The sequence below is a fragment of the Phaethon aethereus genome (assembly GCF_964289735.1).
Source record: "Phaethon aethereus genome assembly, chromosome: 3".
NCBI lineage: Eukaryota > Metazoa > Chordata > Aves > Phaethontiformes > Phaethontidae > Phaethon > Phaethon aethereus.
Window position 1 is genome coordinate 47,807,559 of NC_138576.1, and position 18,187 is coordinate 47,825,745.

Here is an 18,187-nt window from a genome sequence, read left to right on the forward strand (position 1 = left end):
CTCTATTTCTTTTTTGAAGAGGCATCACTTGAGGTAACTAGATAGTTCCATCATACTTGTTTAATCTGCACACTGCTAAAACCAAAGGTAAGAGGGCCAGCTAATGCTGTCTGATGCAGAGAAATGTCCTTAGAAAGTAAAGTAACTGCCTGACCATTTGAGACAGGCCACTTTGCCAGCAGCTTGATATGGCAGTGTTCAGGACGAGATTAAAACACTGTAGATGTCTGCACGCATATCTGTACAGCTGAAGTAGGAGTCTGAGCACCCTTCGCAGTCAATGAGGACGAGGCAGCAGGGCTTGTGCAGGGTTTCTGCTCCCCGACCACTCTGTGTTTGCTCACGGTTGAGGTCAGGCATCCTCTTGGCTCCACTGCCTGAAATGCACTGAACTCCACCAACTACAGCAGGAGCTCAGACACATCGTGCATTTGTAGTTACTGTGTGCAGCCTCCTAAAATCTGTGTGCTATAATCTTAGTCTGAAAATCACTCCACTGGCGTGTTTCAGATTTAGACTAATGAACAAGAATTATCCTGGAAAGAATTAAAGACAAAACAGACCCTCAAATAACTTTCCATTGCAACAAATTTCTACCGTAACTGACTCAGGTGGCATTGTCTCAACACTCCCAGATGGCACATATCAATAATAGCTCTTAATTATCACTCACTATTCCAAGTAAATTGGAATTTGCATTATCTGTCTTCACACCAATCCCCGCTGATACTGAATAACTCCTATCACAGAAAAACTGAAGAAACAATTGAAAAGTTAATGGCCCTATACGTGAAAATTAATCAGATCATCCTATGGTTTTAAATGCCTGAACAGAACTAAAGAACATCATAGTACAAATCGGAACGGAGAATTTACATCCTTTTTATTGGTGACAATGGCAACTTAATCAGGAGGCATTATTTATCATAAATTGCTTTCATACTTGTTAGAAACCCAAAATATAATTATGCACCTCCCCATAAGGTATTACATTCCCATAGCCCTTCATTTGCCATGGAAAAAATTATGCAATACATCCACAGAATCTGTCATCACCGCACTCATTACAGGTCATAGCGCTATTTAAACATATGACAAGAAACAGTATTCTCCAATGTGACAATGTTCATAAAGACATACTGTAACTGAAATGTTCCTAAACTGCTGTTGTCAGACAAAGAATGGGATTGAACCTAGTTAATCTCAACTTTCCCCTAACAACAAAAAAGGTTAGCAGATGTTAAGTGTTTTTTTTTTTCCTTATCTGTGCAGATTTCTACAGTTACTGATTTAATTTTTAGCTTGAGAGTAAAATTTGAGTTTTGTGTTGAAACGAGTTACCCATGAAACCCCAAGTTGTCTGAGAGTCCTCAGTACAAATTTAGCCATAGCAGAAAAAAGGTTTCTAGTAATATCAGAACTAAGTATAAACTTTATGGAGGATCCTATCCCTACCCCTCAAAATCCCAGAAAAAAAATGCTTGGTAGAGTAGTAGTACTACTTCAACCTCCACCTTTACGCACAGCATATACTTACATTACAGAACCAAAAACTGAATTCAGAAAAATCTAGATTGTCATTTTAGATAATGACTTCCTGTATTTACATCAGCCCCTTTATAGTCACAATAAATTTTGGTATGTGTCTCCTCCAGAAAAAAAATAATTAAAAAAGCCATTTTGTGAAGCTGTGTCCAAGAGTAATCAATTCATCATCCTGTGTATTCTCCAACTAATCCCAGTTCTGATGCCTGAAGCTAATTTCATACATATATTTCATAAGAGTAAATACAAACTTGAAAGATATAAATATTGAATTGTTCTATTTGCTATTAACTGTTATTCCAGTAATCAAAACAATTACTAGCAGACATAGAAAAATAAATGCTTAAAGTTGTCAAATTTTGTTAGCTTCCTAAAACATGCACTGTTCAAGAATTTATAATTTTTTAGCAAGTGAATATAGTCCATATTAAATTACTATACATCACTTCGCACATATATATACTATACAAGTATATTATACAGTACAAGTATATTATACATTATACTTCTTACACATGTAATTTATCTGTCTTGTGTTTTATATTATCATCCACTAACATATGCAAGAAAAGAGGAGAAAAAGAAATGAGCAAATAAGAAAAAAATATCTCAGAAATCTCATACGAATGTAAAGAACCCATCTTTCAGGTCAAGCAGAGAGCTGCACTTCAGGCTAGATGAAGTAGAAAGAAGAAGTTCTGAAAGTAGAACATATTTATGTATTTATTTGTAATTGTCTATCTTCAAAATGCTCTGAAGTGAAACAATGAAAAACGGCCTTTCAACCTACCATAAAACATGTGCATTAAAAAGTAAGGCCACAAGGTGGCTCTCAATACTCAGCATTGAAAACTACAAAGCTGCAAAGGAAATGAAACGCAATTAGCTTCATTTTCTTAAAATTATAAGTGATGTTTCACCTCACTTATTCTCAGAAACATTTACTTCCACACTAGACAAATATTTTGAAGAGATTTGAAATTTACTTTGTTGCTCAACATCATGAACCCTGCTTATATAAAGAATCCCATTGAGAAATTTCCAGACTCTATCTGTAACATCATCATTTTCCTGTAGTCACATATTCCTCCCAAAATCTGAGCCCTCCTGATAGCTGGCATTCATATATACACAACTGAAATAATTTATTTACTGTTTTTTAAGTTAGTTTTCAACTATTTACCAGTACTAGTTCTGTTTCATGGTGAAACCTGCATAAAACTTCTACATAGAACATGAACTTGCATGTGGACAGCATCTTATGCATCTTGCTTTTTTCCAATATGCTCTAGCTATATTTTTATGCTATTAATTACCGTTTTATTACAGTTTTATTAATAGTTGTGGATTTTGTTGGCAACCTTCTACCCATTTCTGTAGTCACTGTGGTTTCATAAATATCTCTGGTTTCATTTAATGTTTATTTTTCTCATAAGTGTGTAAATCTGAAATGTAAAGAAACTGGACTATGTAGGGAAAAAAAATAAATAGGGCTATGATTGCCAAACCAGTAAATAATTATTACTTGATTCTGAACCAATGAATTGTAGACCTGTACAGTACTCTGAAAGGATAGAAGTCTCTTAAAACCATCATCTTGGATATATTCCTTAGACCAGAGATCTTGGTGGTTACTTCAAGGATTATGCTCCATCATGGGAAAAAATCTAAGAGAATACCAGAAAATAACTATTACAGCTGTTTTAAAATTACATGCCCATGGAGCAAGAAACCAGGTATGTTTTAAGGCTATGCTGCAGTACAAACACTCTTTTACGATGCTGTAACTATTGAATCAAGAGCCCAGAAAATAATTTCTGAGTGTAAGGGATCAGTAAAAGAATTATAAGTAATACTGGTGAACCTATATGAGTGTTTTTAACCCATGAATCACTGGGACAAATTCACATTTTCTTATTGCTTTCAGTTCCAGAAGCTTGCAGAAAATCCACATCTGCAAAAAGTTAAACACTGCGCTGTTTTTTCTCTATGAAACACTATTTTGTGCTGTATTAAGTTGTGTCCTTAGGGCTTACTCCAAAGCCAACAGTCTTTTTCCCATTAGCTTCAATATATTTTTCAATGAGATCCTTCAACTGCAAGCCAACTAGGACTCTGTTCAATTATTCAGCAATACTACACTTCAAATGAAAACACAGCAATACGATGCTAAAGGTTTCAAACTCTTTTCAGATTTCTGATTGTTGTCCCTGATAAACATACGTTGGACAATACTTGGAAAAAGTGATCTCTAGAATCAAAGACCTTGCACTGGAATTCTACATTTGATTACAAAATTCATGTATATCAAAGCCAGAGGCACCTTCAGAGACAGAAAATGGGCAATGGCCTTTGATACCTGAGCTAACTGCCTTTATTATTACTACAAAGAGTCTAGAAAGACTTTTGCAAAGCTTTTGATAGTCTAAATTCTAGAACCTAAGGGTTCACCATCCACTACTAGGTTTTTAGCATTTAGCATTCAAATAGTTAACATATTTTTAGAGAGGCTCTTGCAAGTCCTTATTTGGGAAAAACCCTTTAATTCAAAAGAAAAACATATCAGAAACCTTGATGCTTTCAAGGTTGATGCATAAAATTTCCGAAGCAGAGCTTGAATTTGCCAGTGAAAACTGAGCAGCAGCCAGTAAATATTGCTTCTCAAAGAGCCAAGATGCTGCAAGCTTTTTTCATCACAAGTACTTTGTTTGTGTGCAGGATACACTCTTTCAGGTCTTTCTCAGCTGAGGCAATCAGCAGCTGTACACATAACATTTTTCCCCAAGTAACAACTATTATGTTACGCAGTTACAAAACACCATGTTTGTTTTTCTTATCTGAAGATATTTTTTGATTGTTAGGAAAAGCTAACTTAATATAAATGCTTTTACTTACCTTTACCTACACAAACTTCATTTTGATCTTAGTCCTCTTCTATTTATTGGGAAACATGGACAATTGGCTACATTTTTTAGAACCTTTGCTAAGCCTCATCAAAACCTTCCAGTATTTAGGGAAGTTGCTGGCCTGTGTTCACATCTGTCTCAGCAATTCACGTTTTTGCAATTTCTGCCTTCTGTCACTGAAAAGATTCACCAGGGAAGTTGTCCATAAACTTTTGAAATCACACATATAGTTTTTTTACAGAGGTGATAAACCATCACAATACAGCAAAACATATGTACAGATAAATATTTTCAGTGAAGCTTCAAATATGTTTCACCAGCTATTTTTAAATGGCTGGTCAGATCAGACATCTGAAGGTGGGATATAAAAAAGATCTATTATCATTTTGATTTGTATTGTAAGGGGCACAAAACATAAATGTGAGAAACTTACTTGTAAGATACTGGGGAGGATAGAGGTACGGGGTACCCTGGCTGCACAGGCACTGTCAGAAATATGACAACTCCACGATATGCTGACGCCATTCTTTATTAAGAGGTAACAAAGAACTATGTAGTTTATTAGAATGAAAATGGACCAATGGTTGATAATTGTTGATTATCAATTGATAATTGATTATCAATTTATCTATATTGATATCAACAACTAATTGTTGATATCAATATAGATAAAGCAAGATTCCATAATGCTTCTAATCACATACTGGTTTTAATATGTAACTTATAGAATCTATAATCTATAAAAGTAATCACAGTTGAAGTTCCACTACTTTTGAATTAAAAAAATTAAACATTCAAAATCTTTGCTGAGATCTCCTAACTACTATTGATTATCAAAAGAACAAAATATTCTTCTGCAAAGACAGGATGATACTAAAGTTTTACTTGTCTAATTAGAACTGTTTTAAATGTGAACTATACCAAGAAATATAAATTCTAAGCCAAATAATCTGAAAGTCTTGTGTAAATATTTTGGAAAAGTTTTCAGGCCATATGCACATCATCTGCAAATATGTCAAAACAGGATCTGTCCTGCTTGTCTATTGTTGTTTTTCTAGTTTTCCTTATTGGATAGGAATGATTTTTACCCAACAAAAGTCTGAAGCTGAATAAAACCTGCCTGAAATGCATTCCAATTCATCCCATGCATTTGGTGTCCAAATGTTCTAGAAATACCACCTTACTTCTTGGTACTCTCTTAATATTCCATTCTAGAGAATGCATTAGAAGTGTTGAGAATATTAATCTCAAATGTTTTCCATTTGAAGTATCATAAATACTAGGACATGGTACTTTTGAGTTTTTAGAATTTCTTAGAATATTTAGTGCATATATTATATATAACTGTTGCTTAGAGAAATAAACAGATTCTGCTGGTTCTACAGCAGCTGGCAACATAATAGCCATGCAGGACCATAAACCAAATCTTGCTTCTTAGCCGAGTTGGTTCACCTAATAAGTAAAGTTAATATTTGATAGGAAGGAAATATCCTAAGGTAAATCTTACTCCAGTGTCAGTGTTTTTCAATATGTCTTATCCAAGCACTAAAAATGCATTAAAGACCTTGTTCTACCAAAAGCCTAACAATTTTCTTGTAAATTCCACGTAAATAAAATTTTAAGTTCTAGAAGTTTAAACATTTTCCATTTTTTAGTTTTATTGACTAAAATTAGTTCTTTATCTACTGGTACTGGTATTGTCCAAAGATGAAATCCTATTTGGTGGGATGGGGTTGGTGAACATTTGGTTTTTCTAAGAATTCATACACTGAAATTCAGAAGTCTTCTAATATTGCTGTCTTCTTATCTGCACTCTTCCAGCAGCTTTTCACAAGCCAAATACTTCCAAATTTGTCTCCTCCCTTTTTAGCAATTTTATTTTCATTCCATAATACAGAGTAAGCTCCATTTTTGTTACCTACCAGTTTTCGTTATAGTTCATGCACATGTTCTTTTAGTTCCAATTCTGTTTTTTGGTCAAATGAGCCAAAAATTACTAACATGATACATGTACAAGGATGTATCCAAATACACATTTATATGATGCTCATTCAAAATCTCAATACTGGGATGAAAAGAATACTGTTTTTTAGCTTTTTATGTTTTTTGGAAATCTTCTGTAATCAGTGTCTGGTGTTTTTGATATAACAATCTGCTAGCAAGAAAAAGAGGCTTCTGAAATAATTAGTTGTTCAAAAGAGATTTGGAAAATTTAAGCAAAATTATTTATTCTACTGTGATAAAGGTGATATGCAACGGTAACTGTACGTCCTAAAGCATAGCTCTTTGTAGTTTTATACAACATAATGTTTTTCTCCAGGACAATGATTTCCAATAATCAGGAATTCTTCTCAATCTTGGTTGATTTTTGAAATTCCAGATCAAGGGAGCTTAAGATGAATTCAAAACAATCAGAAGATAAAACTAAATGTTGTAGATATCAAAGCTTCCATATCTTCTGGCCTCCTACTATGGAGAAATAGTGATAATATAAAACACATATAGCATATGCTAAAATACAGCAACTGACTATTCATGTAATACAACTTAAACCAGAAAAATAAGTATACTGCAATAAATATTTGGCAGTTCTCTGGAAAAAAAATCTGCACAACTTTCTGAAAGTATGCTGAACTATTTTTTAACCTATTTTGTTTTCTCCAAAGCACCTCCAGCTCTCAGTATGTGTATTAGACTGTGGATCAGATTCAATTCACTCATTCTTAATGGTTGCTTCTAATTGCTCTTTTATTTAAAATTCTTAAAAGTGTGCACTCCTTTTACTCATTATTTCACAATTCACAATTTTTATTTATTTTCACAATTTTTAACTAGATGTCATTACAAGCTTCAGCACAAAAATGCTTCTGTTCAGTTCTGATCTACTCTACATATTGTGCAAATAAACTAAAGGAATAGTTAAAAAGCCCAACCAAATTTGCCTAAGATATGGTATTTGGGGGAGTTGGAAGTGGAAAGTGGATGACAACTGAAACAGTGAGCATATGTACCTAAACAATTCCATCAAACCATAATCAAATGAAACTCTATTTGGAAAGCTTTCTTATTTTCAAAATAAATGAAATTAAGAATATGAACTGAAGTAAAATTTAATATTTTCCTCCATCTGCTAAGAAAACTGTGTTTTCTAAATGAAAAATTGAATCAAGCATCTAAATGTCCATCTAAATGGAAAAAAAAAATCTAATGTTTGCCACAGGCTGAGTTCAACAGGAGGAAATCTATCAATAGGTAAGTGAACAGAATACTTCATGCAACAGGTGAATTTATTTAATTGCATTTATTCTAATCATGTTTTTAAAGAGACAGTGTGAGATAGTTTCCCATATTGCAGTGATATTTTCTGATCAAATTAGGTGTTCATGAACATGTATTTTTTGACAGGTCAAAACTTCAATTTAAAAAAATTCAGTGTCTAAAGGTATCCTCTACATTTATTGTTTTACAATATAAATAAATAAATTCACATGAATCCTCAGGGAGCAAAAGAAACATGATCAGTTTACAGTGATATTCTGAAGAAAAACCACCAAGTAACCCCAGAATAAAGCACATGTTTTTATTCTACAGGATAACTGTGGAATAACAAAACAGAACTGTTTTGTTCTGAATTTTGTTTCAGGAAAGGCAACTACAAAGGGTGTTCTGTGATGGCCTGCATCTTTAAAGCAATGACCAATCACTTAAAAAACCCAACATTATCTCCTTCATTTACAACCCCATAGAACAGTACTTTGAGACTTTTGCAATCTTTATAAGTCAAGTGTAATGCTAAAAAAAAAAAAATCAAATATGATTTACTGGACCTCAGAAAATTTACTCTGTTTACTTCCTGTAAAAGAAATCAAATACAGTTTCTAACAGAATGTCAACTGCTGAACAGTGTCGAGTCTGAGAATACTTATCATGAAATACAAAGTACAACTCATCATCAACAAATAGCATTCACTGTCAGTGCACAATGCAGAAAACCCACAAATTCTTATTAACTTTTCAGTCATTAACCTTCATTACTAGTAACTACTGCAGCTACACTATTTCCTGACAAATGAATTCTTACGTATGGATCCTATGTATGAATTCTATTCCTATGGATCTCTCTAAATACTATTTTCTAGTCAACATATGGTTTCCATACTAAGCTACTTAAATTGCATGTGACCAGAACCATTTGCTGGTATGGTTTGGTGCATCCTATAAAGAAAAGGTGCCTGAAAAATATGATCATTGTCTACAGCCTCACTGTAAACATATTGCACAAGATGCATTGCAGCCAAGAACTAACTGGCACATCTTGGAAAAGGAATGCAAGACCTAGGGGTCATTAGTAAATTAAGCATTTCTTTTTTAATTTCTTGCCTGAAACAATCCTTAGGGCATGAAAGCACCTGAAAATAGTTGAGCCAGCCAAGCTCTTTGAGAGAGGGCTGAAGAGGGGCTAGGGCAGAAAGCACCTACACTGACTTCAATATTATCTTATAATTTCCTCTTGCTAGAGCATTCACAAGTGACCAGATATTGCCAGCCTTCAAACCTGTGAAATGACAGAAGAAAATATGAAGAAAAGGGAGCTTTATCCTCCCAAGAAATCTTATGTATTTTTAATATATACCTGAACTTCATTACACATGATGAAAGCAAGCACTGGCAAAAATCAAAAGTGGGTAGTAGGCCGTGTTGCTGAAGTGGAAAGAGTGTAGTCCTGTTTCCCAAACTTGTGAATATGAAAACAATCATACTGTTTTTTTTGTTTTTCCCTCCCAAATGGCTTTGAAGTTTTCTTTTGAAAAGTATTTATTTACTATTAGCATAGCTATTCAATGTCCTTATATACTTTATGTAACAATGAGATTTCAAGCTGAAGGCATCTTAACCAGGGAAGCTATCAATTAATAACTACTGTGAAAAGACACAGTGACCTGGTTTACATGTTAAAACATACTAGCAGCTAACTGAAGGAGATTTTCATAGTCAAAGGAAAAAAAGAACGCTCTGTGGCTTTTCTCTCTGTCAGTGCCCCAGAATGAGGCAACTGTTTCATGACAAGTTTCAGATGATCTTACTAAGCACATTCAGTACTAATTGCAAATTTGTCAACAATGAAAGGGGGTGCTATAGGCAACACATTATCCTACAGTTTATCAGAGCACTTCAAGGAGGATTAGTAAGAAAAGGCATTAAATCTTATATTTACAGTTATGAAATCCATTGCCGATTTTAACCTGAGTAACACTGAAATTGCTGAAAAGTTATGTACAAAAGCATAAGCCACCTTTTTGTAGTTCCTTAAATAAAAACATCAGCACTCTATCAGCTGTATTTGCAACCTCAGAGATCATTCTAGAAAAAGGTTTGCTAACCCATTTTACTTCTAGGAGTCCCACTACTAACACAGTGCAGCTTCTGGAAGTAGAACAAATATTCATGAGGCAGCTTTCCAGTGATAAACAGGATAAAACTACACATTGTTGCATATCAAGTTGAAGCTCATGATAGATAAAACAGAATATACGATAAAGCCCACAGATTAGGGAAAAAAACCTCCATTTTATTTTTTACAGGATAGCAGAAGACTGTTACTTGTTCCCTCAGTGCTATAACTATCAGCGCTTGAGAGACAAGCCAAGAAATCTGAAATACTTGGATCAGAAACTGATTTTCAGAAAGATAGTTGATAACAGAATTCAATCTATACCACGTATTTTATACTTTCTGATTCATAATAAAAACATGAGAAAATTCCAGTAAACTGTATACAATGTGCAGGAGTACATAGAAGTACAAATAGAACATAGAACTACAAATCTAAAGCTGTGCAAATACAATTTCTAGAGTGACATAAAAAAGTAACTATCATAATAACAGAAAGATATATAAAACTTCAAATGTTCTTCCTTTTTAAAGGTCAGGAAAAGCAAAAGCAAAAAGAAATTGTCTCCTGTTTCTATCAACCTTTTATTTCAGTTTACAATAGTTAACGCTAATATATAGGAATACTGCTAAAAAACCTGAAGGCAACATTTTTCTATTGTTCACAATATATTTGTTTGTAAATAGGCCTCTCCAAAACCTAAATGTCCATCTAAGTCCCTCTTAATACTAAATTCCACAGCTCAGGATTCATTAAAACAGTAGGATCACTCTATACAGAACACATTTTTCTTTAACACATCAATTGTTAGAACCATATCATCTCATGCATTTTGCCTCTGACCTTTAAGCAGGACTACTGAATGAAATATTCCATGCAAGAAATATAAAGAGCTTTATTCCATTCTCCAAGAGATAATTAGCAAATATTTTTCAAAAGTAAAAAAAATAGTAATTATAAAACAAATAGGGAACTTCAATATATGTTTGACATTTAATATAGCCTAATGTATTTGAATACATATCCTCATTTTATTTTATAGGTTTTTTTAATGGCCTATCAAATATTAGATATGTTATTAGTAAAACAAAAATAAAATGAGGATTTGCTCTGAAATAATTAAATGTCAAATGATTACACATCAAATATTTGATAACTGTTGTCTAAAAATTAATTTCTAATAATTTAAAAACATTTGACAGATAATTAAAAGGAACAGTAAAATTGCTTTCAAATTTGAAAGGCCACCAAAGAGTATCAATGCTTTTAACTATTGTATTTTTCAGTTCTTCCTGTGTGTTCAAGTAGCCTTCACTTACACTTGCTGTGTCTAGACTAGAACATGCATGATTTGGGCATTACTTATTCTTGCAAGCCATACATTGGATTTCAGATGTTTCTAAACATCTTCTTCATCCATTACAGTGAACGCTGTATACAAAACACAAAATAAGGATTGTATTACATTATCAAGATGATTCTCTGCCAGGTATTGCTAAATTTCATGTCAAATGAAATAGCAAGACTGAATGGCCTGCAGTCTTACATTTTGGGAACTGTGCCAATAAACATTCCTTTATACAAGATAGCTCTTGTCAGACAAACATGGTATTATCATTATGAAGCTTAAATTAATCACTCTGCATCACACAGCATTGATATAATACAGTCAGACTTCTGTCAGAAATTTCATTTATATGGTATGGCACTGGGAATTTAGTACTAAATAAAATGAATTTCACTTATTAAGGAGATTAAAATTATGCAATGATGATCAAAGAAATTAATTGTATATCAAAACTTTGACTTGACAGAATGTCTAATGAAGTTCTTCAGAGACCCATGGGTATTTCATATTTGTACTGGTGATGAAAAATTTAAAATGTGATCATGCTGGTTAAAGGTACAGTTTGGAAAACAGAAGCACTGTGAAGGAATGGTAAATGCTGGCAAGGACAGGTCAGTTCCATAGTGCCATTTGGCTGACCTACAGGTTGAGCTTTGAGATCACAGAATCACAGAATCACTAGGTTGGAAAGGACCTTTAAGATCATCAAGTCCAACCATTAATCCAGAACCACCATGTCCCCTAAACCATGTCCTGAAGCGCCACATCCACACGTTTTTTGAACACTTCCAGGGATGGCGACTCCACCACCTCCCTGGGCAGCCTGTTCCAATGCCTGACCACCCTCTCAGTGAAGAAATTTTTCCTAATATCCAATCTAAACCACCCCTGGCGCAACTTGAGGCCATTTCCTCTTGTCCTATCACTAGTTACTTGGGAGAAGAGACCAACACCCTCATTGCCACAACCCCCTTTCAGGTAGTTGTAGAGAGCGATAAGGTCTCCCCTCAGCCTCCTCTTCTCCAGACTAAACAACCCCAGTTCCCTCAGCCGCTCCTCATAAGACTTGTGCTCCAGACCCCTCACCAGCTTCGTTGCCCTTCTCTGGACACGCTCCAGCACCTCAACATCCTTCTTGTAGTGAGGGGCCCAAAACTGAACACAGTATTCAAGGTGCGGCCTCACCAGGGCCGAGTACAGGGGCACAATCACTTCCCTACTCCTGCTGGCCACACTATTCCTGATACAGGCCAGGACGCTGTTGGCCTTCTTGGCCACCTGGGCACACTGCCGGCTCATGTTCAGCCGGCTGTCAACCAGCATCCCCAGGTCCCTTTCCGCCGGGCTGCTCTCCAGCCACTCCTCCCCAAGCCTGTAGCATTGCATGGGGTTGTTGTGGCCAAAGTGCAGGACCCTGCACTTGGCCTTATTAAACCTCATACAGTTGGCCTACAGAGATATCTGGGAAGAGAGAAACTAGGTTGTGTTTTGAGAATGGATTTTAAAAAGAGCCTTGAAAAGCTCTTGCAAGTCATGTGTTTTGTCATGTTAATACTCAATTTATTGCAAAAGATGTGTCTGATTTATAATATAAGGGCTAAGAACTGCTTGTGCCAGGTCAAACTGAAAGTCTGTCTAGAGCAGTAGTCTCTCTGAACAGCAAATGCCTAAGGAAGAGTATGTATCAGCGCTCTTTCCAGTATATTCTCCTGGCCACCAGAAATTTGCCATTAAGAGACTTACTGAGTAGCTCGACCTACCTCTAATAACAATTTGCTATTATTTAAACGAACAAGAACTTTCACAGTGAAAAAAATTAATTTAGTGAGGAGACAAGATCCTAGGTCTAGAGCAGCAGGCAGGCCAATTCAGATATGAAGAATCACACACATCAAGGCTATATACATTTTAGAAATCGTTGCTGGAGCTCAAACAGAAATTTAGGCCGTGCTCAATTCTCTACATCACATTATAAACATTTCACAACAGCTGGTCCCTCCTGTCCACAAAACTATGAATCCATTAGTGTGTCTCTGCAGTGTTTCTACAACTCTGACTCGTTCAGTTCAGAACCACACTTGGCTGCAATAACTGTTTGTTTGTTTGTTTTCCCCCCTCACAGTTTTAATGGTAGAAAACTGAACAGATATAATTCTCGGTGACAGTCACTTACACCTATATATGTAGGCTCAGTCTGTACACCCATGTGGTACTGAAGTTCTTACCTTTGCCAGTAAATCTCTCCAGTATTACAATTACCTGTAGAGGAGAAAATTCCTACACTTTCAGGTTACCTGAACATAGATGTGTATTGCACATGCTTCAGATAGTGCTATTCCAGCCTTAGGTGTTTAATTACAGAAGGGGTTTGCTGGAGGGAGAGCAGGAAGTTAAGGGAAAAAAAATCTCTATATCCAGCTTCAAGGCACAGACTTCACTGTGCCTTGTGTCTTTATCTGTTACACTGTGAAATCTTTAGAAATTTTAGTGCAGAAAGTTCCTATGAAAAAACACATGGTTATAAAACCCCTTTCTCTTTTTACTATAGTCACTTCTGTTAGAAATATTTACTGCTAAGAAAGAAAAAGGAAATTTAGACTGAGCAGTAATAGTTTTAATAACAACCCCCGACATGCTCTAATCACTGAAATTTTTGATGTGCTCATAAGTCTTAATATGTTAGCCTTAATTGCTCAGAAAATGTTGGTAGCATATTACTCATTTTAGGATTACTGATGATTGTTTATGTAGAGTTGCTACCTTGGCAGAATATATATCTTATTTGATTAGTATCGCTATTGTGATAACTGTATATAAATAAAAATATGCCTCAAAGATACATGCTATGACATAATCATTTCAATACATGATGTGCATTTTTATTTCAAACAACAAGTTTCTTAAGAAGAGAGATAAAGTATTAGATTTCCTTTGTATCTTAAAAGCTCATTTTGTAGATAATATTTATCAGGTAACAAGAGACAGAATCAACAAAATATCTAGTTTTTATGGTAAGTAAAATCAAAATAATTTAACTTTGTTGAATGCATCCTGAAAGAGGACAAATGGAAGTATATAGGAAAAAGTTATTGGTGATGCTTTGCCACAGACTTCAGCATGATTAGGCCTTCACTCTATTTTTATTCCCATTACTAATTTATTTACGTGTGTCAATAAAGAAGCCCTTAAGTATACTTGAGTGAATAATTTGTATAATAACAACAATAACAATAACATCTTCCCCCAAGATCTGGGTCATATTAACATGCCTAAGAAATAAAATAATGTGATTTTGCATTAATTTAATATGTGCATATCACATGTACTGATCACTGGAAGAATTTAGTGAATTATTCTGTCTCTTGATAGTCTCAGGGAAGCCACAGGAAGATTATGTGAAGTCTGCTGGAGAACACAATTCTCTCTCATTCACTGCTTTGGTCTTCACACCTCTTCCTTATCAGTCCCTGGTTATAAATTTGTTCTGTTTATTAAGGGTCATACTTCTTGGTCTTGCTTTCTGAGACAATCATCACCAGATTTGTCTGTAACTGTATTTGGCCTCATCTTTCACACTCTTCCTAGGCACTAATTCTTAGGAACTTTTCAAATTTTATTGGGAAAGATTCCATAATTTCTCACATTACACTTTCATGCTTCAAATTCTTTTGAAGTTTCCCCACATGAGTTCCAATTCCCTTGGGAGTTTGCTTAGAATAATAAGTACATTTCACATGAATGTGTATAGTGACGGTATTTTATTCACATTCTGTATTAATAGCATTTAAAGCTAAGCTTACAACTTAAATACTCATATTCATTACCTCTCTCCCAATTTCTTTCCCACTTCCTGCATTGTGATGCTAAGTCATCACTGCTTTCAGTGAAAGTGAATTCCTCCCTATTTAATCCATCTCTTCAGTGTAAAAACAGAGAGATGCTCCCGCGGGGATTCTACCATGCAATTCTCTGAGTAAGCTAAAGACTGCTCTCCTAAAGACCACATCCTAATTTTCGCTGTTTACTATCACAGCCTTCCTCTGAATCCTCTGAGGTCAATCACTGCAAACAAACTTGCCATTCATGGCAACAGTTGCCTCCAGTTCTTCCCTGCTTGAGCAGCAAGCCAAGTAGGGGCCTAGTTGGATTCAAGTGTCTGCCTGTCTCTAAATGCAGCCTATGAACCTCCTGGGTTGCCTGAATAATGCTGCCATCCCAGAAGATGGTGGAAATCTCCCATGAAAACAAAGGCCTGCCAACAGGAGGCTTCTGCCAGTAGCTCCTAGGAAGTCACATCCATTACCTCCCCATGGACAGATGGTCCATAACAGACCTAAATCACAATCTCTCTGTCTGTTCCTTCCTGGTCTGATCTCGAACCAGACAGGAGCTCCACATCTCTGTTTTCACAAGATCAGGTTAAGGGGGCTAAACCCTTGTGAGATTCAAATGGCTTCCCCATTTTTGACTCTCAAATAGATTACTTTTCGATTGCCCACTGTTAGTTGATTCAAGAGGAAAGTCAGATGGTTTTGGAAAGGTGGTAAATTTACATGCTAGGTCAAACAGTTTTCTCTCTTAAAAAGTGGACAGTAGCAGATGCTTAGGGAAAGAGTGCAAAAAGCAGGATATGTACTCTCCCAAATTGTGGCAATTGGTGGCTTGGGGGCTTCCTGAGCTGCAGATTACATGAAGACTACTGTCAAGCAGTACAAGTTGCACAAAACACAACCTATTATCAGCTTTTGTTTAAAAACCTAAAAGTAACACCATTATTCTTTCCTTTCCTCTAGTCAATTCAGCAATCCCACATGTCCCTTCAGAGCAAAATACATCTTCCCAGAAGCTCAAAAATGCTTCATCTATTACTATCTTGGACCGTCTCGTAAAAACATCAATTCTAGAACTGCAAAGACGACCAATGTAAATTATTCACTTACCTGTTTCTCAGCTTGTCCATAATCCGATCCTTGGGGTGACAAAAAGTGACAAATATGACCATTGTTTTTTGCTTTTTCTCGAAGACCCATAGCAGTTCGTACTGTGGCATTTCTAGCGTGAACAAACACCATCACCTTAAGATAGAAAGAAACAGGGCTGATGTGAAATAACAAGTCTTGATCAAATAATGAAAACACTTTAATTACAGAACATTCATCCTATAGGAATGACAAAAAATAGTTAATATATGACATACTGATGAAAACTAATGTTGCTTTAGGGAAATTACAGGGTGATCCTACCCATATTGTATTTATTTCTTCCATGAGCTTTAGAGAAGGTTCTTTTTAAATTCCTTAGCCTTTAAATGATAGGAAACAATTGTTGGCAATAAATAGTTCATTTCCACAAAGTAGGGAGATTATCATTGATGTAAAGATTTGTGTTATTTGACACACCCTAAGTGATCTGGAAAGAAAACAGTGAGGTGTTAAGTTTCCTGATGCTATGACTTGACTATGTGAGACAGCTGAAACAAAAACTGACTATAAAGAACCTCTGTAGGATACTGCAGTCCCAAACCACTAAACACTCACAGAGAGGAATGAAATTAAACACCAACAAATGCAAAGCACACATGGGGATAAAAATTTTAAACTAACACATAGGATTATGGGTTTTAAACCACATACTATCACTCAGTAAGATACCTTAGAAATACCGTGGACATTTCCCTGAAAATATCAACTAAGAGTCGAGTGTTAATCAAAAATTACTTGTACCCATGTCTGCAGTAGGCTTTGGAAATACAGTTGGGTACCATCCAATCAACCCCACTGTCACTTGATCATCACATATGGTACCTGAACCAAGAGACAGCAGTGAGATGTTAATACTTATTCCTTCAGATATGTATATGAAGCAATTTAAAGTGATATTAAATTAAGATTCACTGCAAGTCCCATTTAAGATGAATCACTTAAGATGAATCTATACCTGATTGGTATAGAAAGGGAAAAGTGATTAAATACCACTTAATTCAGTGTAATAACAGTTCTGAATGTCTGTTAACCACATACTGCTGGAAAAGGTACACTATGGAAAACACTCTATATATTCCTCCTAAGCACTTTGTATTGCAAAGGATTTGCTTAAATTGACTCTACATAGTTGGTCAGACACCTCTTCAGTTTGATCAAGCATGACAATACCTGTGTACATAAAACTGACATATGAAAAAGTCTGAGTGCCTGTCTCTTGAGTAAATGGCAAACATTCTTTTGCCAGTCCATATAATTTTAATTAAATAACCATGGATTTACAGTTCTGTTTTAAGGTAGTTTCAGTTGAATTTTAAGATAGATATGTCAAATTCCAGAGAGTTGCAGGTTTAATTTTGGCCTTTTGGCACCATCAGCCTTGCATCAACTTGCAGTGTATAACTGAATTACTTTAAATGAAACACTATTACAAAAATAGCAGAATTTAGGGTATAATTTAAAAAGTTACTGCCTCTGTTCTTAATTTGGAAATTCATAATTTAATTACAAATGTATAATGTATATGTAATTTTATATAAAAGTAGACATAATAGTTGTGAATTTATATAAATTATAAATTTATAATTGAGCCTACAGCAAATTAATTCAGGTGATGATACAGAGAAGAGACAAAAAGAAACAATGTGTGCATAACTATTTGCTTACTGGGAGCAACTACTCCTTACTTCTTTTAGCCTATTTGAGACATCTTACCATCATCAATTTAGTAATACTGTGACTCCTACAATTATTAGCTTCCATCGGAGTAGAAACAGGCTCAGATACATGTCACAGTTAGCAACATACCAATTTTCTCTAACTTAAAAACAACATACTGACAAAATCTTTTTAAAATTTCTTCAAAAAGTAAGAGGACCACAACGTAACAAAAGTACAGTCTATTTCCCTTCTGTCCTAATGGATTGTTTAGGATTACTTGTCTATTTACCTTTTTGTATTTTTTTCTATAGAAAGCCTATATAAATATATTTAACCACTTAAAACAGCAATTTCC

The 18,187-nt window shown here is 35.0% G+C and overlaps 1 protein-coding gene across 1 annotated transcript in view; it reads right to left on the reverse strand.

Moving 5' to 3' along the window:
• The window catches only part of ASCC3 (activating signal cointegrator 1 complex subunit 3), a gene marked incomplete at its 3' end in the record, with an annotated part of 268,274 nt that overhangs the window by 119,037 nt on the left and 131,050 nt on the right, over positions 1-18,187 (reverse strand). Inside the window, exon 13 of the mRNA XM_081998093.1 lies at positions 16,132-16,266. Coding sequence (XP_081854219.1) covers positions 16,132-16,266 — 135 coding nt within the window. The remainder of the gene's footprint in view (positions 1-16,131; positions 16,267-18,187) is intronic.